This window comes from Hyperolius riggenbachi, chromosome 7 (assembly GCF_040937935.1).
Source record: "Hyperolius riggenbachi isolate aHypRig1 chromosome 7, aHypRig1.pri, whole genome shotgun sequence".
Classification (NCBI taxonomy): domain Eukaryota; kingdom Metazoa; phylum Chordata; class Amphibia; order Anura; family Hyperoliidae; genus Hyperolius; species Hyperolius riggenbachi.
The window spans coordinates 171,687,894-171,715,429 of NC_090652.1; the positions used below are offsets into that span (position 1 = coordinate 171,687,894).

General features: G+C 46.2%; 1 protein-coding gene and 1 long non-coding RNA gene across 6 annotated transcripts in view; one reads left to right on the forward strand and one right to left on the reverse strand.

The window, feature by feature from the left end:
• The window catches only part of DHRS7B (dehydrogenase/reductase 7B), a 184,679-nt gene that overhangs the window by 82,404 nt on the left and 74,739 nt on the right, over positions 1-27,536 (forward strand). Inside the window, exons 1-2 of one of the 5 annotated variants that reach the window (XM_068244899.1) lie at positions 21,282-21,378; positions 27,102-27,283. In XM_068244899.1, the coding sequence (XP_068101000.1) occupies positions 21,341-21,378; positions 27,102-27,283 (220 nt within the window). In that variant the 5' untranslated portion in view covers positions 21,282-21,340. The other 4 variants (XM_068244900.1, XM_068244903.1, XM_068244898.1 and 1 more) reach the window with 4 other exon arrangements.
• LOC137524719 (uncharacterized) lies at positions 231-21,850 on the reverse strand. Its single transcript, XR_011022767.1, has 3 exons — positions 21,783-21,850; positions 3,423-3,795; positions 231-2,091 (listed from the first exon to the last, which is right to left on the reverse strand). It is a non-coding gene; the product is annotated as an uncharacterized lncRNA (long non-coding RNA).

The following is a 27,536-nucleotide window of genomic DNA, read 5'->3' on the forward strand; positions in this document are numbered from 1 at the left end:
CAATGCAACGTGTGCACTGTGAATGGGGTATTGATTTTTCATTGCGGTGAGTTATTCTGCGTTAAATGCTGTTTTAACGTGCGACTTTAACGTCCCACTGTGAACTTGGCCTCAAAGTTTTTATGATTGCAAAGTATACATAAAGCATAGCAAGACATAATAGCACAAAATTGTTTAAATTTGTTAAAATGTCACAAAGCTATATGATCATTTAATAAAAAGGCTCCCCATTTGTAACATTTCTTGTGAGTAATACTTGTATTTATTCTCATTAAAATTACATCAAACTACTTGTATTTAACCTACATCAATTATTAAAAACCAGCAGAAAGTAAAATAGTTCATGACAAACATTAATAGCAAATTGATAAATACCACAAAAACACGGAACTCCCTGGTGACCTTAAAATAAGTTTCCCCGGTGGTCCCATCTCTTCGTTATCAATTAGACAACAACAACAACAAATAACATTTGTAAAGCGCTTTTCTCCCGTGGGACTCAAAGCGCATAAGCATGGCTCAGACCATCGTGGTACAGAGGAAGAAATTTTATAAATCTGGAAATGCCAGGCTAAACAGGTGGCTTTTCAGTCTGGATTTGAATAGCTCCAGGGATGGTGCTGTCTTTACTGGGTGTGGTAGGGAGTTCCAGAGAGTAGGGGCAGCATGGCAGAAGGCTCTATCTCCAGATTTTTTGAGGTGCACTCTGGGAGTGACCAAGTTTATAGAACTTGCTGATCTGAGGTTGTGAGAGGTGTGGTGCAGCTTCAGCAACTCCTTCATGTATCCAGGGCCTAGACTGTGCAGGGATTTGAATGTCAGCAGTCCAATCTTGAAGAGTATTCTCCATTCTACTGGTAGCCAGTGCAGTGAGCGAAGGATCGGTGTAATATGACAGTGGCGAGGCTGGTTTGTTAGCAATCTGGCAGCAGAATTCTGCACTAATTGCAGGCGGCGCAGGTCCTTTTTGGGGAGGCCAACATAAAGGGCATTGCAGTAGTCCAGACGTGATGTGATGAAGGCGTGGACTAGGGTTGGAAGATCCTCTGGGGGAATCAGATGTTTAATCTTTGCAATGTTCTTCAGATGAAAGAAGGAGGATTTAACTACAGATGAAATTTGGTTTCTGAAATTCAATTCCCCATCGATTAGTACGCCAAGGCTGCGCACAAAGTTGGAGCTGTTTATGTCTGAATTCCCAATCCTGATTGGTGTTGCTTTAGGCATCCCTGATGCTCTACTGGACCCCTCCCACCCACATGCAGAGATTGGCAGCAGGGAGCATCATGGGTAAGCATGTTCTCACCTCTCCTCAAGAGACAAGCAGCTCCGCCTAGTAAAGCAGCTAGCTTCGTATTGCAATATATTTACACTAGGTCCCGGCTTGATGAAGTCAACAAGCCAAGACTTGTTGCTTGTGGATACGGGGTTGGTTGCGGTGGCAATCGTCTGTGCAACAAGAAGAGAGATCGTACTCACCCAGGCATCCATTGACTTGACTATAACCTCCGCATCTTCCGGGGAGGGGCGCTTCTTTTTCATCCTGCACAATGTCTATGATCCAGGACTCAGGCATTTAAAAGTCACCCCCCTGTGTGAAGCTAAGTGAGAGACTCCCACCCCCGGGGTGAGAGAACCAATTGGCAAAAGCACTGTACTAGCCCCACCACCACACAAGCCAGAGAAATAAAAGGGAGGCGGGAGCAAGAAGTGTTGAGGAAATGGTAGTGCTGTCCATTCCTGCATCAGTGATAAGGTACAAAGGAGCCCGACGGGCCTACTCACTCGTCATTACACTTTATCAGCCTACACTTTCTGCCTGTCCTGTTCCTTGCAATGAGGGAGTTAGTTTACTAAGCCCATTTTTTTGTACTAAACCAATTCCAAGATCATACTGTTTAATTACAAATCAATCATCTCTGCTGCATTGTAATCCTCTGGGAAAAGGAATCCAGTGTAGAGATGAAGAGGGTCAGGAAAAGCATCACAGATCTTTTTCATGGCACAAGATGGAATGGGTCTACATTGTTTTTTCCTAGATACCCATAAACCCAACAAGTGAAGGACCGGTAGGCTGTTTTTCTCAGTTTTCTGGAAAAAAAAAGTACACAGCGTATTATATTAAAACTGATTAGGTAATCAATTTTTGATGTGGTACAAAAATGTAAGTGACTACACATGACAACGGGTAAAGAGGCACAGGTGGACATGACACAGAAGGAACAAAAGAGGCACAAAGGAACTAAATACATGTTAAATTCACTGTATGAAATATGACCTAATACTGTAAAGGGTCTATAGATACTAGTTACATTTGGTGTGGTTATCTTGATTATGTTTTGTGTATGTTTACAAAGGTTTATGTTGCTTGCTGATGCAAGTACATATGGTTGAATGGATAGCTTTACAAGTTTCAATATGCGGCGCTTCAGTGCAGCAGACCAAACATTACAGTAGAGCAACCGGTTGCTGTACAGCTGTCTTCCCTGCATAGTTCCTGGTTTGTGTACTTCAGCATAAGTAGTTTGGTGCTAAATCAACAGAGATGCACGTTCCCGCATGACATGACGTGCACAACATAGGTAACATTCAAAGACCACTACTAGAGATGGAAAACACCAAAAAGTATAGTGGAATCAGAACTGTATGATGTCAGACCGCAGTAACAATGTTTTAGCTGGAGAAGGGGAGAAGATGAATATGTGTATATAAAATGGACACAGTGGAGCATACAGTCAGCAACAGATGCAGTATTTTTTGAGTTTGTGCATTGCAGTGTATATTAGGTGCTTGGGTAGAATGGATTAATGTGGCATATCCGTTTGTAGTTTGGAAACAATTGGGGAGGGGGCCTAGAGTCCATAAAATGTCTCTGCACTATAAATGAATCATGGTGACTTTTTGAATTTTTATTTATTTATTTTTTTAATCACCTCGAAATAAGTGACTATTAGAGTAGAGATTATGTTGAAAAGATGGTATATGGTTATTGTAAAAGATGATTTAAACTCCAATTTGCAGCTTGTAGATCACCTCATGCTGTTTCATGCAATATACACTATTTTGATGGTTTGAATGTATCCATTGTCCTTTACATCAATGTGCGATAGATCAACAGATTGATGAACACTCTAGCCTCATGTACACGGTACAATTTTCCATAAGATAGACAGATCTTAGAAGAAATTGCATCATATGTAGCCATCCCAATCCTTTCAGATCTATTTGAGTAAAGGTTTGCATTGATAAGTGCCTAAAAAAAATTTCTACACCGCTCCCAATCCAATTGGACCTGTCAGAAATTACCTAAATAGATTGTGTTATAAATCTCATCTGAGGGAAAATTGTACCGCATGAAAATTTATAAAAGTACACACAACAACATCTAGAAAAGAAACGCTCATAAAGTAACAAGTTGTAACCTGTTGTACAGACGATCGTCTCGGTGTTCCGTAACGTTCGGATTAGAACGGAAATTAGTTTCCACATATTCCTCGTTTAGAAACATATTTCTGAAGCAGTCCACTTGAGTGACGCATGTGTTTCCGTCCTTTATTTTGCCACACACCTCCTCAATTTGGTTACAGTAAACCTCTTCTGTTGAAGTATTCATTGGTGTGCAGTTCCTACACTCACACCAGTCAAAAGACCTTTTTTTCGGGTTGTTGCAGTGTGTCAATAAGTTGTTGCAGGTCTTCGATTTGCGGGACTGACATTGGATGACCTTGGGTACCAGCTCGGATCATCTTTGACGTCTGGGTATTGCTTCCAAAACCTTTGCATGAACTGGTCAATCTGTTTGGTGAAAAAAAATGAATAGTCCGAACTACAACAAATATATTTTGTATTTGCTAGTCTGATTTTACTATAAATGGTTTCACAAACGTCATGCATCTGGTTACTCTATGCTTTCTGCTGCCCCAGAAGCTAAAGTGGTATTCTCACCTAAAGATAAGTGACCGTTTATCTACTTAGCTGTTTCCGACTAGTGCCATTCTCAACTGATTACTGTGATGATTTGCTCAGCTGCCTGTGCAGGCAGCCAGCCTTTTGACCATTGTGTAGGTTTGCATGTTGCAGGACTCTGGAAAGAAGAGCTTCTGTCAGTTTTGCAGCTTGTGCTTGCAGAGGAATTTGCATACGTTGTCATGCAAATTGCCTGGCCACATTCATTGGAGGCGTGTACTATAAGTACTATGTCTTTCCCACAATGCTTCGCTGTTCATAAGGATTTCGTCCTATGTAACACTCCTGGTGGGGTGTCAGCCTTGCTCTCTGTTTGAACATCAGCTTAGAGTAATTCCTAAGTCTGCGCTAGGCAGATTTCCCTAGTGCTGTTAGGATTGTATTATCTGTATTGCCTGTTCTGTCTTGTCCTGCCTGTTTGCCATTGTCCTGTCCCTATGGTGGTTGACAGGAAATGGTTCTGTACTCTGTTCTTGGAGTATAGCTGGTGCAGCGGTTGCTACCAGCTATCTCTTCTGTTCTGTCTCCTGGGATCGCACTAGCTACTTTTTGCTAGCGCTGGGGATCCTTCTGTTCTGTCTTCTGGGATCGCGCTAGCCACTTTTCGCTAGCGCTGGGGATCCTTCTGTTCTGCTACTCTGTACTTGGATCGCGCTAGCCACTTTTCGCTAGTGCTGTGGATCCTATCTCTCGCTTGTCCCTGTTTTCGTGTGTCTGTCTGCTACGCTTGCTGGAGGCTCGGTGAGGTAACCGTTAAGCAAGCGCTCGCATCCTCTGTTTCATGTTTGTCTGTAAATGGTTAGTTAGGCGTGCTTGTCTCTATTGTGCTTATCACGTGGAGACCGCGCATAACCGCGTGCACTGTTGCGAATGAGTGCGGTGTTCGCGGTTATCTAGCATTTGTTATTTTCCGTATCTCCTCATTGTATTATTTGCTGTGCCTTTGCTAACCTCGTATTCTGTTCTGATCTGCCTTGTGTCTCGTCTGGTGATCGCACCTCTCGCGATCGCGTTCCTATTTCATATCTGCTGTTGTGTGTATGCGGTTGCGGGGTGGCGACTGGATTGGCACACACACATACAACCTGTCCCTTTGCTCATTCTCATTCGCAATCGCCTCTCTTGCGATTGCGTTCTGCGTTTCGTACAATTCCTGTCTGGCATTTGTGGAGGTACAGAGGATTGGTTCCTCTGCACTCCCCAGCGCCATCTGCCGACAGGAATTTTCCCTCTACGGGTGCGTAGCACCTTTTGCTGGGTTCCTGCAAATTATACGCTTGTGGAGGATTTCCGCCGTGTCAGCGCACGCGTTGTGCGCTGATCACGGGGAAAGTTCCACAATCGTTACAATTACTTCATTACAGTAAAGGTGAACATACATTGGGCGACTTGGCAGGCAATCGACTATCTTATTATATCATTATGACCTGAATCAGATGAACATTGTTGCTGCCTATTGCATGCCCATTCAAGAATGCTAATCAATTTTCTAACAACAATCGGTCATAATAATCATTTGGACATGCTGTTTGATGTAGGTCTGACTTGCTCGATCAGTTTCTCGGTCCTAACGGCCTTCGTTATCGGGGCAAGTAACGCACGATACAAAACCCCCCTCCCCCCGCTGTGTACATACTAATGTAAAATGTGTTCTCTCCCTCCCACCCCAAGACAGTGCAAGCTATACATTACGTGTCCAGGGGCCTCCATGTACTCCGCAGTCCCTGCGCTGTCTACATACGTGCTGGTTGCCTACTAACGTGGGTGCATGTGACATCACACGACACAAGTGACCTTACTAGACAACATCATTAGGTGCACGTGTATGGACAATGTAGGGAACACGAAGCAATGGGATGCCGCAGGTAGGTATTCTATAACTTGCACTGTGCATAGTTAGTGCAGCAAGGTGGTTGGATGCCGTGTCACCATACCGATTTCTGTGAATTCAGCAGTACATGGGGAAATGGAAGCAAGTAAAAAGAAAGAATTAGAGTGGCACCATACTAATAAAAAGCAAAAACAAAAAAAGGATGGGCGGGGGTGATGTAGTCTTGCAGGGAATAGGGGACAAATTCTGCTTTTGAAACATGTTTCGGGCAGAGTTTCTGCATGGGATCCAGACTATGTAGGTAGGGACGAAGGGGAGGGGGAGCGCAGACAGCACAGGGAATCAAGGAGGGAGCACAGAGCACAGGGGAATGTCTGGCTGCACAAAGAATAATTGCGCAGCCACTGAGATGCCTGCGCACTAAAGAAAAGACAAGGCTGCAGGTGGGCGCTGCCAACACACCCCCCCCCCCCTCCCGAGGTATTTATCACATCGGATAAGGTAAACATAAAACAAAAACACTAATGCTGGGAATACACGTTGCGTTTTTGCCTTCGTTTTAGCCTTCGATTCGTTCGGTAAACGAATCGAGTGTTGAAAACGTATGTGAAAATAGTCATTATCTCATTATAGTTTCGATTAATAGACCCCAAAACCGAACGACTAGTGATCGAACATGTTTGATATTATCTCTCTTTATCCATCTAATCGAGCCATTGGTAGGCTTGATGGCTGTTCAGATCGATTATATATTCGTTTATGCTAGTCAGTCCCTGTAAAAAGGGATTTTCGTTTCGTTTCTTTGCAGCCTTCGATCATTGGAAAAACGAAACCATCAGAATCGGAAAAAAAAAACGAAACCGTGGGTGGTGATATTAACCGTATGATCGATTATTTCGGGATCGAAAAGGACAAAAGGCACAATCGAAACGAAGGTTTAAACGAAGGCAAAAACGAACCGTGTATTCCCAGCATTACTCCTAGCTTCCTGGTGGATTTTGAGGATGAACAGTCTGGAGAGTCAGCCTCTTGCTCTTGATCCTTTGGAAAAACAAAAAAATTAACATTGCACAGGACTTTTGAGATGAACTTTTGTGCTGAAAATATAACTAATTCTTTGTATGTCTTACACAGCTTCTGAAAACAGAATCCATACGTTCTTAAATGGGAAATGACCATTACAAAGTCACATTGACTAATAAAGCATATCATGTTGTATTCCTTGGTTCAACATTAATATGCTTGTTTGATACACATCAAATGTAGATAACGAAGTGCTGCCAGATGTTCATCTGCATTGAGTGAAGGGTACCATTTTTTATCTGCATGCAGGACACCCTTCTTATCAACACAAACAATAGAAAAATAAAATTGCCAGTATCTTATATGCGGGGTACTGTGAGTCAACTACTTACACACACCCTTTGAAGTAGACACCAGCGTGGATGTGGACACTCTCTGTATTGTAGTCATGTGTCTCCTGATCACACCCCCACAAGTATTGTAGTACGTCATGTTGACGCTGGGCAGTTAAGCTGGCCATACACTAGGCCGATTCCCCGACGATCGACAGCAGATTCGATCACTGGGATCGAATCTGCTGTCACATCGTTCACGCTACACACTAAATTTCGATCTATTTCGTCCCGAAATAGATCGATCCTGTCGATCGCTCTGTGCGGGAAATTAGCGTTGATCGCCTGTGGGTAGGGAGCGCGACGCTAGTGGCGTTCGAGTGCCCGATGACCAACGCAATAGAGCAGCAATACATTACCTGCTCCGCCGGCGCGACTCCCCAGGTCTCCGCTGTCTTCTCCGCTCTGGTTTGGTCTCCGGCATGCTTCACTTCTTCCTGCCTGGCAGGAAGTTTAAACAGTAGAGGGCGCTCTACTGTTTAAACTTCCTGCCGGCGGCGGTGGCGGCACCACCACCACAGATTGTGAACGGTTTCAGGCTGAAATCGGTTCACAATCTGTTTGCAGTAAAGGCAGCCATAAGATCCCTCTCTGATCAATGCTGGGAATGCTGTAGATGTGATATACTTAGACTTTGCTAAGGCATTCGACACTGTTCCCCACAAAAGTCTGGTGCAAAAGATGAGGATGCAAGGACTGGGGAAGAGTCTGTGTGCTTGGATAGGGAACTGGCTAATGGACAGAAAACAAAGAGTTGTGGTCAATGGATCATACTCAAAATGGGAGACTGTTAGCAGTGGGGTCCCACAGGGGTCTGTACTGGGTCCAGTGCTCTTCAATTTATTTATTAATGACCTAGTGGATACAGTAGTGAGCAATGTTGCTATTTTTGCAGATGATACAAAATTGTGCAGAATCATCAACTCTGAGGAAGATAGTGTTATATTGCAACAGGATCTGGATAGGATGGCTATATGGGCACATACATGGCAGATGAAATTCAATGTTGACAAATGTAAAGTCATGCATTTTGGTCGTACCAATGGTCTAACACCATACAAAATAAATGGGATACAGTTGGGGACATCAAACTTGGAGAAGGACTTAGGAGTACTCATCGACAACAAGTTAAATAATCGTACTCAATGCCAAGCCGCTGCAGCTAAAGCTAACAAAATTTTGGGATGCATTAAAAGGGAAATAAAAACTCGAGATGCTAGCATAATATTGCCCCTGTTTAACTCTCTAGTAAGGCCACATCTGGAATATGGAATTCAGTTCTGGGCACCACATTACAAAAAAGATATTGCAGTTTTAGAGCAGGTGCAGAGACGAGCAACAAAATTGATACGTGGGATGGAAGGTCTCACTTACCAAGAAAGGTTAGATAAACTGGGTTTATTTAGTCTAGAGAAAAGACGCCTTAGAGGAGATCTAATTAACATGTATAAATACATCAGAGGGCAATATAATAGCTTGGCGGATGAGCTTTTTGTCCCTAGGCCTTCTCAAAGGACTAGAGGACATGATCTGCGCATGGAGGAAAAACGTTTTAGCCATTTATTTAGGAAAGGGTTCTTTACAGTAAGAGTGATTAAGATGTGGAATGCATTGCCACAGGAAGTCGTTATGGCAAACTCTATACCTGCATTTAAAGGGGGCTTAGATGCTTTCCTTGCGTTGAATGACATCCATGGCTACAATTACTAGGTAATGCCAATGATGTTAATCCAGGGATTTTATCTGATTGCCATCTGGAGTCGGGAAGGAATTTTTACCTCGTAAGGGTTTTTTCGCCTTCCTCTGGATCAACAGGGATATGTGAGGGAGCAGGCTGGAGTTGTACTTTGTACTGGTTGAACTCGATGGACGTATGTCTTTTTTCAACCAAAGTAACTATGTAACTATGTAACTATGTAACTATGATCAGATTCGATCCGAGAGGGATCTATTGTTGGTCGATCTGATGGCAAATCGACCAGTGTATGGCTACTTTTAGGCGCATGGAGAGGCAAATGACGGATCGCCTTGCTTCCGCTACACTCCCCGGTAACATTACATACTCAGGGCCGGATTTCTGGCTAGGCCACATAGGCCATGGCCTAGGGCGCCAGAAATTCAGCTCTGCTTGGGGCGGCTGAGGGGCAGAAAGTGTGAGCAGCAGAGCAGATGACCCTCCGTTCATTCGTGCTGCCTATGGCCCACCTGGCCGCCATTTGCAGCCTGCACTTTCTCCCCTTGACTCCTCTCTGCTCGCTGGGCTCTCCCCCTCCGTTATTACAACACTCCCCCTCCCAACACATATCTGCAGACCGCACGGACAAAGTCTGTTCCGTGTGCGACGACTGGTTTGGGGACAAAGAGACACTGACTACAAACAGGCAGCTTTGTATCCGTAGTCCCCAATAAAGCGGCTGCCTGACTTTCCCTGCAGTTTGAACTTCAATAAGATGGTGGGTGCAGATGTACGGAAGAGACACTGGTGTGTTTACAAACAACACTGACTCCGCCCCCTTGCCTTCAGTACAGAGCGGCGCGAAGATCAAAGATCCTGTACTTCCTCTCCTCTGGGAAATGCTGTCCATGGCTCTCTCCTGCTTATCTCCATTAATGAGATCAATTAATCAATTAGCATTAGAATACAAACGACCACCTAGGGATCAGTGTCTTTGGAGCTATGGGGACAGAGCATGGAGGACCTGTCACACTTCAAATCAGAAGACCAGGCTGGGATGAGTAAGTAAACAAACAGCTGCAATACAATGTCTGTAGATAAGCTCACTTGGCAGCTGCAGCTGAATGATTCCTCTCAGCCTGGTTATTGGATTGCCTATTCTGTCTCCCTGAGAAACATCTCCTTTCTTCTGCACTTTTCTTACTCTCTTTTCCTGTCCTATCTTTTGCTCTAGCTACCTCTTTTCCTTCCTTCCCCATCTCTATCCTTTCCTTCTCATTTGCTCCTCTTCCTTCCTCTGTCTCCCTTTTCCTTTCAATTTTGTATTTGGGGGAGAAGGAAACAGCAAAGGCTGGGACACTGCCCTGATATCCCCCCTCCACTCTGTCTTTTGCCCCCTCCCCCCACTCCCTGCCTCTCTACCACTCTCTCTCCTTTCCTCCAGTTTGTGTCACTCTTTTCCTATCTCTCTCCTCCTGTCCTTTGCTATCCTCTTTTTTGCCATAATTGTCCCCTCACTTGTACTCTTTATAATTCTCCCTTCTCGCATTCTCTCTGCCCTCTCCTCCCCTAAATTGCCCTTCACCTCCTTTTCTCCATTCTTTTGTTCTCCCCTATCTTCTCCTCTCCCTCTCTCTAATGCTGGATACACACGGTGCGTTCCCGCACTCGATGCACCGCTCGATTCCCGTCGATTCGTTTATTTCTGTCATGTCCGATTCGCGTTTCGATGGATCGTTAGGTCAATTTGCCATACTTTACATTGCAATCGACCTAAAAATCATCGAAATGCGCTCAGAAATGTTCGGAAATAATCGAATCGGCGGAAACACACCGTGTGTAGCCAGCATTAAACCCAAAAGCCTTTAGACCAAACCTTTGAGGCTTGGACACATTTGGATACTTACATTGGGAGGAGGAAGCCTCTAGAACCTAAAGAGGCTTTTCTTGTCCTCCGGTGCCACTCCGATCCAGCGCTCAGACCCTCAGGCATCGTTCACATTAGGCAACGCAGATGGCTGTGCGTTCGGAACAAAAGCGCACGCGATTTGCACGCCATCTGCGTTGCCGTGCTTTGTGCTGCTGATCCCATTCATTACTGTGAATGGGATCAGCAATAGCACATCGCACTGCTGCGCAGCATCCATAGTCTGAATGTCAGAAGTGCTGTCTATGCACTTCTGATGTTCTTGTTGATCGCAAACCATATGCGCTGCTGAAATATGCACAGCAGCGCATATAGTTTGAACGAGGCCTCAAAGTGCAGCCGCACTGCATCTCCGCAGTATCAAAACCACTCAAGCACAGGCATATAAAGCTGAGCCTGACTGTATCCATGCTACTGCACAGGTGCAGACGGCCCACACTGACATGTAATAGTGTTGACATCTTACGTAGCCCTTTGCAGTCATGCCGTTGATTGTCCTCAGAGGAGCTCACAATCTAATCCTACCATAGTCACAGTCTAATGTCCTACCATATTATTATTATGTATTTATATAGCACTGATATCTCCTGCACCACTTTACAGAGTACATAGTCATGTCACTGACTGTCCTCAGAGGAGCTCACAATCTAATCCTACCATAGTCACAGTCTAATGTCCTACCATATTATTATTATGTATTTATATAGCACTGATATCTCCTGCACCACTTTACATAGTACATAGTCATGTCACCGACTGTCCTCAGAGGAGCTCACAATCTAATCCTACCATAGTCATAGTGTAATGTCCTACCATATTATTATTATGTATTTATATAGCACTGACATCTTCTGCAGCACTTTACAGAGCACATAGTCATGTCACTGACTGTCTTCAGAGGAGCTCACAATCTAATCTTTACCACTGTCTAATGGCTGGTACACGTATGTATGCAGAGCTGGAGGACCTAAGATGCCAGATTACCATTACAAGCCTGGGCGGCAAGTATGGGGGGGGGGGGCTGTAATATTTTGCGCAAGTGTGTGTGGGGGGGTGGGGGGGGGTGGGTGCGGTTTTTGACAGTTGGCCTAGGGCACTAAGAGATACAAATCCGGCCCTGTACATACTTATTTGTCTTCTGAGTTGTTGGAACTTTAAAAGAAATGCAATTTTGTGTCTGGCAGCCAAGAGAGCCCCACAAAATTAAGTTTACACAAGGCACCCAGGTTAGCTTTGCAGCAATGACGGCCTCCCCTATCTTTTTCACTCAATAAAGAAATGGATAGATGCTCAAGTATCCTTCTCTGCCCATGTGTTGTGTATAATTAAGATATTAAGTGTAACTCGACTAATCCATCTAAGCTTGTGGCGATCACAAACCGGTACTCTTTCACCACAGCTGTAGTGCTGGCTTCTGCGAATGAAGAAAATAGCAGAAATCAACACTAGAGACTCAGCGAGGGAGAGGAAAGGTTTTTGATGGCTCCAAGGTTTGATGAACTACATGAGCTGCGCTGTCAATGTTATCCTGTGTGTGTTCTGACTCTAGTGATGTGGTTTTGTAGAAATTCCCCATTTCATTGCATTAGATACAGCTTTTTACAATTACTACCTCTTGTTGTGTGAACAAGGCCAAAGGCCTGGTTCACATCGTAGATTCGTCTTTGCTTCCAACTGAGTTTTGTTTTTATAATTTCTGGCGTCCTCTGTAAGCTCGCGATTTATTTAAAGCACTATTAAAAACCTACTTGCTTTTCACTTTGACATCTGATGGGAAAAAAAAAAGTCATGTATTTATTCTTAAAAGTGCCATGTACAAGTGCTTTTTCAAGCACGTGCCGATTTCCCTATACCTTGCACTGACCTGAATCACTCACAAAATGGTGAGGCAGCATTTTTTAATCAGTGGATCTGAACAGAACCGCTCATATGAGAACACTCTCCTAGAGATTCATTGCACAAGTGCTATTATAGGCGATTTCAAAATTTGCCGGTCGCATAAAAGTCCTCTGAAGCACCCTAGATGTGAACTTGCCCTACCAGTTATAAGTTATAAGTTGTATGTACCTACCAGTTATAAAGAGCACACACAAAATATACAAAATTAAGAGTAAGCATTACCTCTATTGAAGCCACCACTGCTGATAACTCACTGGAAAAAGTACTATATGTATCCGTACCCAAAGAGTACTCTACGACCTTGAAATTAAAGTGGACCCAAATTAAAAATACAAGATTTCAGAAATAAAATCTATTTTCTATATTATAATAATAAATAGAAGCCTTTTTTCATTTGCATGATGACAAATATTAAATATTTTACATTTATTGGAGGAACCCCTCCCTTCCATTCATATTGCCAAGACAGAATCCGGCAAACTGGTGGAGTCGGTGGTGTCCAGCAAAGGAGGAATTGCTAATGGCTGCCACCTGTATAACTCTAGTTATGCAAAGAGGAGGGTGAAAAGCATGCACTGAAATGCTCATAGGCTTGAAGGAGTGTTTATCTTTGTATGTGTCAGAGTGGTGCAACTAAATATTTTGAATTTAAAAAAAAAAGTTTTAATTGGGTCCGCTTTAACAGATAAATACATTAGTACTGATGAAGTGTAATACAACAAGACTAAAAATAAAATGTTTAATATTCATAGTTATCGAAGGTTCGGAGTTGCTCATAGAAGCCATTTCTTCGACAAGCTCAATTTCTGTTTACATTTCACCTAGTAAGATACAGATTACAATAATATCAAATAATATGTAGCTTAATCAGAAGAAAATGTATGCGTGCTCAACATCAAGCTTAACCCTTTCAAGTCTGGCTGTGCAAATCTGGCTAAAATGGCTTACCATGAGACATGCTCACGCAGAAATGCATCTGCTTTCGCATGCCAAACTTTGCAGGGTCAAAAACCAATACCGCGAAGCGGTTGCCCTGCGGGAATTAGTTCATGCTTTATAGCACTATCCAGGAGCGCCACGGGGAGGCTTCCCAATGCCCCCATACAACCGGGGGGGCTGCGGGCCCCAGGCTCTCTCACTGCCTAGGGACCACAGCGACACCCCGGAGGTGGAGGCTGGGCGAAGCAGACGACCCCCCCAAGCGTGGCCAGCGCCGGGGGGGGGGGGGGGCATCCGCACCCACCTCCCAAAAATTTAAAACCAGGCACTTACCTTAACGTCCATTGCGTTCTGCTACTGCGCATCGACTCGGGGCACTGCATGGAACAGGAGTGACACATGGGTCACCCCGAGCTGTGAAGCTCAGGGCTGGCTCACACACATCTCTCCAGAAGGGGGGGGGGGAGGACAGGCACAGACAGCCCACTACTGGAGCAAGCCGTCCACCACCTGCCTCCAAAGGACAGAATTGCAAATAGCTTAATCAGAAGAAAATGTATGCGTGCTCAACATCAAGCTTAACCCTTTCAAGTCTGGCTGTGCAAATCTGGCTAAAAAGGCTTACCATGAGACATGCTCACGCAGAAATGCATCTGCTTTCGCATGCCAAACTTTGCAGGGTCAAAAACCAATACCGCGAAGCGGTTGCCCTGCGGGAATTAGTTCATGCTTTATAGCACTATCCAGGAGCGCCACGGGTAGGCTTCCTAATGCCCCCATACAACCGGGGGGGCTGCGGGGCCCCATGCTCTCTCACTGCCTAGGGACCACAGCGACACCCCGGAGGTGGAGGCTGGGCGAAGCAGACGACCCCCCCAAGCGTGGCCAGCGCCGGGGGTGGGCCATCCGCACCCACCTCCCAAAAATTTAAAACCAGGCACTTACCTTTGGCTCCATCCATCTTCCCTTCAACTCTGACCAGCTTCCCTGTCCCTGCTGAAGAGATGCACACCCCGAGCATGATGCTGCCACCACCATATTTGACAGTGGGGATGGTGTGTTCAGAGTGATGTGCAGTGTTAGTTTTCCACCACACATAGCGTTTTGCATTTTGGCCAAAAAGTTCCATTTGGTGCCATCTAACCAGAGCACCTTCTTCCACATGGTTGCTGTGTCCCCCAAATGGCTTGTGAAAAACTGCAAACGGGATTTCTTATGCTTTCTGTTAACAATGCCTTTCTTCTTGCCACTCTTCCATAAAGCCCAACTTTGTACAGTGCATGACTAATAGTTGTCCCATGGACAGAGTCTCCCACCTGAGCTGTAGATCTCCATGGGCCTCTTGACTGCATTTCTGATCAGCGCTCTCCTTGTTCGGCCTGTGAGTTTAGGTAGATGGCCTTGTCTTGGTAGGTTTACAGTTGTGCCATACTCCTTCCATTTCTAAATGATCGCTTGAACAGTGCTCCGTGGGATGTTCAAGGCTTTGGAATCTTTTTGTAGCCTAAGCCTGCTTTAAATTTTTCAATAACTTGATCCCTGACCTGTCTGGTGTGTTTTTTGGACTTCACAGTGTTGTTGCTCCCAATATTCTCTTAGACCCTCACAGAGCAGCTGTATTTGTACTGACATTAGATTACACACAGGTGCACTCAATTTAGTCATTAGCACTCATCAGGCAATGTCTATAGGCAGCTAACTTCACTCAGATCAAAGGGGGCCGAATAATTATGCACACACCACTTTGCAGTTATTTATTTGTAAAAAATGTTTGGAATCCTGTATCATTTTCGTTCCACTTCTCATGTGTACACCACTGTGTATTGGTCTTTCATGTGGAATTCCAATAAAATTGATTCATGTTTGTCGCAGTAATATGACAAAATGTGGAAACTTCCGAATACTTTTGCAACCCACTATATATATATATATATATATATATATATATATATTTGAGAAACATCACTCGACAGAGGGAAGCCTCTAGATCAACGGGTGACTCTGAAGGTCCTCCTTCAGAAAAGATGGACACCTGCACCTCATGGGTTTGCAAGACAGCTTTGCATCAGTGAATGAGCTTTGACCCAAGAAGCAGACGACAGTAGTGCGTGTATATGTAGATTTTGGAAATGTGCATATGTGCTGCCATGAATGTTCCATCATGTCAGATCAAGATATTTGGAAAAAAAAATTGTAGAAAAAAAAAAGTCAAATCACTATTCCCTGTACAAATGAGTACAATATGATTCTCCATAGAACACTACATGCAGCCTCCTGCCTCTCCTCCCCTCTTCATAGTACAGTACATGCAGCAACCTGCCTTTTCTCCCCATAGGATAGGACAGCACATGCAGCCTCCTGCCTCCCCGCTCCATAGGACAGCACATGCAGCCTCCTGCCTCCCCTCTCCATAGGACAGTACATGCAGCCTCCTGCCTACCCTCTCAATAGGACAGTACATGCAGCCTCCTGCCTACCCTCTCAATAGGACAGTACATGTAGCCTCCTGCCTCTCCTCCCTTCTCCACAGGACAGTACATGCAGCCTCTTGCCTCTTCATAGGACAGCACATGCAGCCTCTTCCCTCTCCTTCCCTCTCCATAAGGCAGCACATCCAGCCTCCTGCCTCCACTCTCCATAGGACAGTACATGCATCCTCCTGCCTCTCTGCGTAGGACAGCACATGAACCTCCTGCCTCCCCTTCCCTCTGGGTGGGACAGCACATGCAACCTCCTGCCTCTCCTTCCCTCTGCGTAGGACAGCACATGCAGCCTTCTGCCTCTCCTCTCTGTAGGACACTACATGCAGCCTCCTGCCGCTCCACCCCTCTCCATAGTACAGTACATGCAGCCTCCTGCCTCCCCTCTCCATAGGGCAGCACATGCAGCCTCCCCTCTCCACAGGACAGTACATGCAGCCTCTTGCCTCTTCATAGGACAGCACATGCAGCCTCTTGCCTCTCCTTCCCTCTCCATAAGGCAGCACATCCAGCCTCCTGTCTCCACTCTCCATAGGACAGTACATGCATCCTCCTGCCTCTCTGCGTAGGACAGCACATGAACCTCCTGCCTCCCCTTCCCTCTGGGTGGGACAGCACATGCAACCTCCTGCCTCTCCTTCCCTCTGCGTAGGACAGCACATGCAGCCTTCTGCCTCTCCTCTCTGTAGGACACTACATGCAGCCTCCTGCCGCTCCACCCCTCTCCATAGTACAGTACATGCAGCTTCCTGCCTCCCCTCTCCATAGGGCAGCACATGCAGCCTCCCCTCTCCACAGGACAGTACATGCAGCCTCTTGCCTCCCCTCTCCATAGGACAGTACATGCAGCCTCCTGCCTCCCCTCTCCATAGGACAGTACATGCAGCCTCCTGCCTCCCCTCTCCATAGGACAGTACATGCAGCCTCCTGCCTCCCCTCTCCATAGGACAGTACATGCAGCCTCCTGCCTCCCCTCTCCATAGGACAGTACATGCAGCCTCCTGCCTCTCCTCTCCATAGGACAGTACATGCAGCCTCCTGCCTCCCCTCTCCATAGGACAGTACATGCAGCCTCCTGCCTCCCTTTTCCATAGGACAGTACATGCGGCCTCCTGCCTCCCCTCTCCATAGGACAGTACATGCAGCCTCCCCTCTCCATAGGACAGTACATGCAGCCTCCCCTCTCCATAGGACAGTACATGCAGCCTCCGCTCTCCATAGGACAGTACATGCAGCCTCCGCTCTCCATAGGACAGTACATGCAGCCTCCTGCCCCCCCCCCCCCCCCCAATAGGACAGTACATGCAGCCTCCTGCCCCCCCCCAATAGGACAGTACATGCAGCCTCCTGCCTCTTCTCCCCTCTCCATAGGACAGTACATGCAGCCTCCTACCTCTCCTCCCCCTCTATAGGACAGTACATGCAGCCTCCTGCCTCTCCATTCCCTCTTCATAGTACACTACATGCAGTCTCCTGCTTCTCCCTCCCCTCTCCATACGACAGTGCATGCAGCCTCCTGACTCTCCATAGTACAGTACATGCAGCCTCCTGCTTATCTTCCCCTCTCCAAAGGACAGTACATGCAGCCTACTCCATCTCCTTTCATCTGAATAGGACAGTACATGCAGCATCCTGCCTTCCATCACTCCCCTACACAGAGCAGACTATGCAGCCTTTCTGGCCACTCAGGTAATAGAGACAGCTAGGTACAAACCATACAATTGCCTGGCAGATTTACCTGCCTGCTCAATTGTTTTCAACATGTTCCACCTGAACTTAAAAAAAAAAGTTTTTCAAAGCAATTTTTCCAATGAAATTGTGTTCATTCATGTCATGTATTCATTCATTCATGTCATGTATTCATTTTCAATAACTTGATCCCTGACCTGTCTGGTGTGTTTTTTGGACTTCACAGTGTTGTTGCTCCCAATATTCTCTTAGACCCTCACAGAGCAGCTGTATTTGTACTGACATTAGATTACACACAGGTGCACTCAATTTAGTCATTAGCACTCATCAGGCAATGTCTATAGGCAGCTAACTTCACTCAGATCAAAGGGGGCGAATAATTATGCACACACCACTTTGCAGTTATTTATTTGTAAAAAATGTTTGGAATCCTGTATCATTTTCGTTCCACTTCTCATGTGTACACCACTGTGTATTGGTCTTTCATGTAGAATTCCAATAAAATTGATTCATGTTTGTCGCAGTAATATGACAAAATGTGGAAACTTCCGAATACTTTTGCAACCCACTATATATATATATATATATATATATATATATATATATATATATATATATATATATATATATATATATATATATATATATATATTTGAGAAACATCACTTGACAGAGGGAAGCCTCTAGATCAACGGGTGACTCTGAAGGTCCTCCTTCAGAAAAGATGGACACCTGCACCTCATGGGTTTGCAAGACAGCTTTGCATCAGTGAATGAGCTTTGACCCAAGAAGCAGACGACAGTAGTGCGTGTATATGTAGATTTTGGAAATGTGCATATGTGCTGCCATGAATGTTCCATCATGTCAGATCAAGATATTTGGAAAAAAAAATTGTAGAAAAAAAAAAGTCAAATCACTATTCCCTGTACAAATGAGTACAATATGATTCTCCATAGAACACTACATGCAGCCTCCTGCCTCTCCTCCCCTCTTCATAGTACAGTACATGCAGCAACCTGCCTTTTCTCCCCATAGGATAGGACAGCACATGCAGCCTCCTGCCTCCCCTCTCCATAGGACAGTACATGCAGCCTCCTGCCTACCCTCTCAATAGGACAGTACATGCAGCCTCCTGCCTACCCTCTCAATAGGACAGTACATGTAGCCTCCTGCCTCTCCTCCCTTCTCCACAGGACAGTACATGCAGCTTCTTGCCTCTTCATAGGACAGCACATGCAGCCTCTTCCCTCTCCTTCCCTCTCCATAAGGCAGCACATCCAGCCTCCTGCCTCCACTCTCCATAGGACAGTACATGCATCCTCCTGCCTCTCTGCGTAGGACAGCACATGAACCTCCTGCCTCCCCTTCCCTCTGGGTGGGACAGCACATGCAACCTCCTGCCTCTCCTTCCCTCTGCGTAGGACAGCACATGCAGCCTTCTGCCTCTCCTCTCTGTAGGACACTACATGCAGCCTCCTGCCGCTCCACCCCTCTCCATAGTACAGTACATGCAGCCTCCTGCCTCCCCTCTCCACAGGACAGTACATGCAGCCTCTTGCCTCTTCATAGGACAGCACATGCAGCCTCTTGCCTCTCTTTCCCTCTCCATAAGGCAGCACATCTAGCCTCCTGCCTCCACTCTCCATAGGACAGTACATGCATCCTCCTGCCTCTCTGCGTAGGACAGCACATGAACCTCCTGCCTCCCCTTCCCTCTGGGTGGGACAGCACATGCAACCTCCTGCCTCTCCTTCCCTCTGCGTAGGACAGCACATGCAGCCTTCTGCCTCTCCTCTCTGTAGGACACTACATGCAGCCTCCTGCCGCTCCACCCCTCTCCATAGTACAGTACATGCAGCCTCCTGCCTCCCCTCTCCATAGGGCAGCACATGCAGCCTCCCCTCTCCACAGGACAGTACATGCAGCCTCTTGCCTCCTCTCCATAGGACAGTACATGCAGCCTCCTGCCTCCCCTCTCCATAGGACAGTACATGCAGCCTCCTGCCTCCCCTCTCCATAGGACAGTACATGCAGCCTCCTGCCTCCCCTCTCCATAGGACAGTACATGCAGCCTCCTGCCTCCCCTCTCCATAGGACAGTACATGCAGCCTCCTGCCTCCCCTCTCCATAGGACAGTACATGCAGCCTCCTGCCTCCCCTCTCCATAGGACAGTACATGCAGCCTCCTGCCTCCCCTCTCCATAGGACAGTACATGCAGCCTCCTGCCTCCCTTTTCCATAGGACAGTACATGCGGCCTCCTGCCTCCCCTCTCCATAGGACAGTACATGCAGCCTCCCCTCTCCATAGGACAGTACATGCAGCCTCCCCTCTCCATAGGACAGTACATGCAGCCTCCTGCCCCCCCCCCCCAATAGGACAGTACATGCAGCCTCCTGCCCCCCCCCCCCCCCAATAGGACAGTACATGCAGCCTCCTGCCTCTCCTCCCCTCTCCATAGGACAGTACATGCAGCCTCCTACCTCTCCTCCCCCTCTATAGGACAGTACATGCAGCCTCCTGCCTCTCCATTCCCTCTTCATAGTACACTACATGCAGTCTCCTGCCTCTCCCTCCCCTCTCCATACGACAGTGCATGCAGCCTCCTGACTCTCCATAGTACAGTACATGCAGCCTCCTGCTTATCTTCCCCTCTCCAAAGGACAGTAGATGCAGCCTACTCCCTCTCCTTTCATCTGAATAGGACAGTGCATGCAGCATCCTGCCTTCCATCACTCCCCTACACAGAGCAGACTATGCAGCCTTTCTGGCCACTCAGGTAATAGAGACAGCTAGGTACAAACCATACAATTGCCTGGCAGATTTACCTGCCTGCTCAATTGTTTTCAACATGTTCCACCTGAACTTAAAAAAAAAAGTTTTTCAAAGCAATTTTTCCAATGAAATTGTGTTCACTTCTATGGAAAACAAACGGCAAAACCATTGAAAATTAGATGGAACATGTTGGTAACAATCGATCTGGCTGATAAATCTGCCTAAGAATTGTATTGTGTGTAGAATTGTATGGTGTGTAGCTAGCATTAAAATACATGGTCATGGAAAGAGGCTCTCTGCTTGAGGCAGGCGCTATTGTAGTGTTTCACATAGGAGCTATTTTACACAGATACACCCATGACAAACCGCAACAATATAAATGTGCGAAGGAGTTGTGACATGACACATTGTTAGGTCTGTCTATCGTTAGCCAGTAACTGCTCATGCTGTCACACACCTCTAAAGAGGATTCAGTGTGTGCATGAAAAGTAATGTGTAATAAAGAGGAGGATGAAAACAAGTGCAGTCTTTAGGCTATGTCACTGCTGCAAAAACGTACATGCAGACAGGAGTTTAGTTAGCTGGGAAAAATCACGCACCCTCTTTAGCAGTTGTTGACATCCTGTCCTCAGACATAAACAAGCTCATCATTGTGCAGAGTCGCACAATGATGATGTATGAGAATCAATCCACTTCCTGTTACATAGCTTTGTGAGTGTCTGAGGGCTGGGAAGAGGGAGTGCTAATGCATACTAAATCAAAAGGAGGAGGGCAAACAGTAAGGTAGGCTATGACATCAGGATTGGCATCACACACAGTCATCCTAAAATGGAACCTCTCAGGAATAGAAATGTCTTTATTTACTATACATAACTCACTGCAAAGCAAAACATGGACAGTGCAATGTATATGTTATGTAAGTACAACAAGTATTTATCTACTTATATATATGTGTGTCTTTTTTTTCGGAGACACTATGCCTAACAGCTCCTCTTTAAAATATTTTCTGCCTACTGCTTCCCCCCCCTCATCAGTGGCATTGCTAGGGGCTCGGCTTAGGTTCATGGCTAGTGCCCCTGATCTTTGGAAAGGTGCCTGGGATATGGGGGAGCAGAGTGCCCACTGACAGTGCCCCGAACGATGAGATGCGCTGCAGCTGTTTATATGGCTGTAGAGGTTGTACTCACTCTCACTGTACTCTGTGCGGGTGGGCGGAGGTACAGATGATCGTAGCCTGCTCGGTATCACATGGGGCCAGGCAGCCAGTGAGAGGAGTGAAGCACTGGCTGCCTGGCCCCATGTGATCGCAGCAAGGCTACAAGCATCTGTATCTCCGCCCATAAAGACGGCTAGGACTAGAGTTAAAACAGCAGATGGGCGCTGGGGAGACACATGTGAAAAGTGAATTAAGGCAAGTGATTTCATGGCTTCTGTCTCAGCTGCCCAGCTCTGTTCACTGCACACACAGGAGACAGCATGTGTGAAACTGCGCCTGTGTGCTGATGCTGCCTCTGGTTAGGATACTTCAGACAGAGCATGTCCCCTCACCTCCCCTGCTGACCTGACTGCCCAGTGTCCACATGTTGGTATTGATTGGCAGGCAGAGGCTCCTCTCTCATTACTCCCTGTCATCTGCAGCTTTAGTAAAACTAGCTCAGGAAGGAGGGACAGTCTGCACGGAGGTCAGCTAGGTATAAAGTGTAAGCAGCTCACCCACTTTCCTTCCATTATTTAGCCTCTAACTGACCTTCACTGCTCATTGTTCTGTCTGCTCATCCAGCATGTATATTTTTGGTAACCCTTTCACTGCTGGTCCTAGCTTTAGCTTTGTATATCCTAATAATTTATTTATAGCGGCTGCTTATCTTTTTCTATTAAGGTCTTAAGGTGGTCATACATTAGCGACTTGGCGGCCCATCGACCATCCAATTACATTATTATAATTGAATTGGATGAAAATTGTTGCCGCCAAATGTATGCCCAATTTAAGATTGGTTGAATGTATTGGTCGGACATGCTGCAAGATGCAGGGCCGACTTTCTCGATTGGGTGCATGGTAGTAACACCGAGCGATATCGGGGCAAGCAACAAACATGGAGAAACCCCTGATACCTAGTGTATAAATGTGCATATGTGTATGTGCATTTATACATTACCTGTCCTGTGTTGTAGTGCCAGTCCTTGTTATGAATCCGCCACTCTTCCATTAGCTCGATTCATGCTGCTGGCGTGTACTATGCACCGGCGGTGTGTATAGGGCTGATAGACGAGCAGCGGATTCAGAAGACGGCACCATGGCACAGGACAGGTAATGTACAAATGCACATATATATGCACATTTATACATTGTGGGAACAGCGGCGAGGCGGGTTCCTGAGAGATTTCAGCATGAAATCGTTCAGGAATCGGCCTGCAGTGTGTGGGCAGCCTGCAGATCTCTCTTTAATCAGATTTGATGAGAGAGATTTGTCTCTTGGTCGAATCTGCCCATCAATGCTAGATGAATGGGTACCTATATGCTATTTTAGAGGTTTTATTTATGTTTAAACAGTATCTCCACTTTGGTCCAAAAATCTTTATAACTTGTCACTACTGCATGAGCTATTTTATCATTAAATGCTGCTAAATGTTATATTTAAATTTCAGTATGGAAATCATGGTAAAAGGCTCCATGGTAAAAGGCTCCACTCACACTCAAGTGCTTTCTGGCAGCGTTTTGCACTTTGCTGATCACTGACAAATTTAATCCTATAAGATTACTCTCGCAGCACTTGCAATTTGGGAAAAACGCAAATATGCTGAATGCAGCATTTTCTGATTGTGATGCGATTCTCATTCACTGAACTGAGAATCGCAAAGTGCAAGCATGGCAAATTGCAAAAGACTGCAATGCGCAATCAGTAGGCATTGCGTTTTGCAATTTCTAGTGTGACATTCTAGAGATGTCCTGGAATTTACATCTTTCTGCTCGTGTCCTATTTTTGTGTCCTCAGTTTTGTATCATTTTTCTATCAGTTCTAATCCTGACAAATAGAAAACTGACAGGACTGGAACAAAACTGTTCACATTGCACGTGTGAACCCAGCCTTTAGGCTACATTACAGGAGGCTGTTGGTCTGGCCACCCATGACCACGCCCACTTTCCTGCTGCATGGCCACACCCATTTTGTTGCTGCGGCGCGCTACGCACTCCACATGTTTCTCCCTTGGTGCCCCTGATCTACCAGGATCCTAGAAACGCCCCTGCGGGCCATCATCCCCCTTACTCAGCACGTTAAAATATGTTTTTGCTCTCTTTAGCATCCTGAATTTGCCCTGGCACTCGCCTTCTATCACCTAGAATGTACTCTCACCCACCCCATCACTCACCTCCTTCCCAGCACCCTCAGTCATGCTCCTGTACCCTACCCAGCAGCCTCAGCCATGCATTCCTTATCATTCCAGCACCTTCAATCATGCACCAGTCATGTCCTGGTTAGGGAACAGACGTCAAGTAGGACCGGCACCACTGCAGAAAGTAGTATCAAAGCTCTTTTATTACATCAAACACGGCTCAGCAATGACAGACGCTGTTTCGGGCTATGCCCTTTATCAAACTGCAACAGCCTTATGCTGGATACACACGGTGCGTTCGTGCACTCGATTTTCCCATCGATTCCCGTCGATTCGTTTATTTCCAACATGTCCGATTTGGATTTCGATGGATCGTTAGGTCGATTCGCATGCAAAGTATGCCGAATCGACCTAACGATCCATCGAAATCCAAATCGGACATGTTGGAAATAAACGAATCGACGGGAATCGACGGGAAAATCGAGTGCACGAACGCACCGTGTGTATCCAGCATTAGTGAATACACCAGTGAACAAGCCTTTAACCTCCTGAGCGATAATCCCGAGCTGAGCTCGGGGTATATCGCGCAGGAGGATTTCTCAGGCCCTGGTGGGCCGATTTGCATAATTTTTTTTTGTTACACGCAGCTAGCACTTTGCTAGCTGCGTGTAACTTCCGCTCGCCGCCGATCCGCCGCCGCTCGCCGTGCTGCGCAGCCCCCCACCCCCCCACCCCCTCCCCGACCCCTTGCGCAGCCTGGCCAATCAGTGCCAGGCAGCGCTGAGGGGTGGATCGGGACTCCCTCTGACGTCACGACGTCCATGACGTCATCCCGCCCCGTCGCCATGGCGACCGGGGAAGCCCAGCAGGAAATCCCGTTCTGAACGGGATTTCCTGCTTACTCTGATCGCCGAAGGCGATCGGAGTGGGTGGGGGGATGCCGCTGCGCTGCGGCTATCATGTAGCGAGCCCTGGGCTCGCTACATGATTTAAAAAATAAAAAATTTTAAAAAAATAGTGCTGCGCCACCTCCTGGGCGATAAATAACCCACCCCCAATAAAGGCTTGTTCACTGGTGTATTCACTAAGGCTGTTGTAGTTTGATGAAGGGCATAGCCCGAAACAGCGTCTGTCATTGCTGAGCCGTGTTTGATGTAATAAAAGAGCTTTGATACTACTTTCTGCAGTGGTGCCGGTCCTACTTGACGTTTGGATTGGTGTCGGCACTCAGACCTTGGCACCCTGATACTTCACTGTTGTGGTGCTCCTTCTGGATGTCGTTGTTCACTGGTTAGGGAACAGCTCAGTCATGTGTTCCAAATTGCAAAACGCTGCTGGTGGATAAGAGCACTAGTTCACACGCTGCCTCCCCAGCACCCTCAGGCATGCGCTGTCTCCCCAGCGCCCTCAGGCACTCGCTGCCTCCCCAGCGCCCTCAGGCACTCGCTGCCTCCCCAGCGCCCTCAGGCACGCGCTGCCTCCCCAGCGCCCTCAGGCACGCGCTGCCTCCCCAGCGCCCTCAGGCACGCGCTGCCTCCCCAGCGCCCTCGGGCACGCGCTGCCTCCCCAGCGCCCTCGGGCACGCGCTGCCTCCCCAGCGCCCTCGGGCACGCGCTGCCTCCCCAGCGCCCTCAGTCACGCACACAGCAATCCACCCTTTCTGCCTCTCCTGTCCCTAGCATCCTCAGTCAGCCCATACTCTGCCTAGTGTTCCCATGCCCTATCCCCCCAGCAATCTCAATCAGCCATCATTCCCCACTCAGCAGTTGAATGTGTCCTCTCCCCAGCACTCTTAATGTGCCATCACATACTCTCCAACATACTCATGTCATGCTTTTCCTCCTAAAGCCCCTCAGTCATGCCCTCCCTCCCTTTCTAGTGGACTGTGGCAGCACCCAAATAACCAGGCACTACACGGCACTCAAATTACCTGCCTCACCCTCAGTTATGTGCTTCTCCCTCTCCGGCACCCTAGTCTTGTGCTCCCTCGTTCTTCTAAACCCTCAGTTATGCACTCCCTCCTCAGCACATTCAGTCATGCTCTTGTCGCAGCACTAGTCTAGTTAAAGTGGTATTGTCACCATAAAAATCAAATTTCAACAGCAACTGGTCTGAGTGTATTAAGTGATAAAGATGCTAATCCTGCATTCAAAACTTTTTTTGCTGTTCTGGTTTGGAGTTATCACATACTTTAGGAGCACTGGACCTAGTGCCAAACAGTGCCAAAAAGTTGAATGCTGGGAGTTCTTTTTATCTATAATATATTCCTCCTCTTCCTTTTATTTCCCTGCCTAGCTGATCACTTGTGTTTACAAGCAAGGCTGAGGTGACTCAGTGATCGGATGTGTAAATAAAAAAAAGACTCTGGGAGGGGGGCAGCTAATGAATACACAATGAGCAAGAGAAAGGAGGGTGGAAAACAAGAGTCAGGGAGGATATGATGTCAGCATTAGCTTGGCAAGATTGCCACTGCCTAGAATAGAATTTTCTGCTTTTCCTTTATAAAATTCACAGGAATCATTACGTGGCTAGCACAATACATCTGTTATGTAAGTAGAGGTAGTATTTATCTACTTATATATGTGTTTTTTATTTCTAGGTTAGCATGGGTGTCGCTTGTTCTTTAAGGTAGTTTAGGGAAACCACTTAGGGATCAGTTTTCCTATCACAGCACTCTCTACAGCTTGAAGCATTGTGATTAGCTGAATAGTGTGGGCATTGTTTATTACAACCTATAATGCTTGGTCTCCTAAAGTAGACTAGCACCCTTGTTTTTAAAATCTCATGCGATTTTTAAATTGCAAGCCTTTCATAAAAATAGAAAAATTGCATCGCACCAGTGTGTACAGGTCAAGATTTTCATGATTTTTCAAAAGACCTTGCGAGTAAAAAATGCATGCGATTTTAAAAGCGCAGCAGTGTGTACAGGCCCTTACTCCTTTTTTTTGCACTTTCAATTATGTGCTAGCTCCCTCACTGGCACCCTCAATCATGTGCTCACTTCATCTGAGTATTTTTCAGTGAGTTGATTTAAATAACCTTGCACCCTGTATGCCAAATTTTGTTTATTTTTTTGTGAATGTATTTGCTTGGTATCTTTTGGCCCTTGTTATTCTAACTGTGTGTATACATTTTCAGCTCATTTTCAGTTCAATTTTCATTCTTATTGTCAGGAGGAGCATGTCTTATTCAAAGCTCAGATCAATGGACTTAACATCATGGGTCATCCTTCCTATCCTTCTTGGGTGTTTTGGAATCTACAGTTTGTTCAAAGTATTGCAGAAGCTGCGCAACAGTGCTTACGTCCAGGATGCAGTAGTAGTTATCACAGGAGCTACCTCTGGTTTAGGCAAAGGTAAGTAGGTTATTTGGTACACAGCTACAGTTTCAACATTATGTAAGCATTTGACATTTTAGGAACTATTTAGGTGTATTTATATATAATACACACTTTATTGCCAAAAGTACTGGTATGCTCATCAAAATAATTTAATTCAGGTGTACCAGTTACTTCTTTGGCCACAGATTTATAAAATGATGCACCTAGGCATGAAGTTTAAATATTTAAACATTTCTGTTAGACTTACAGTGTGGTTCTTTGATATTTC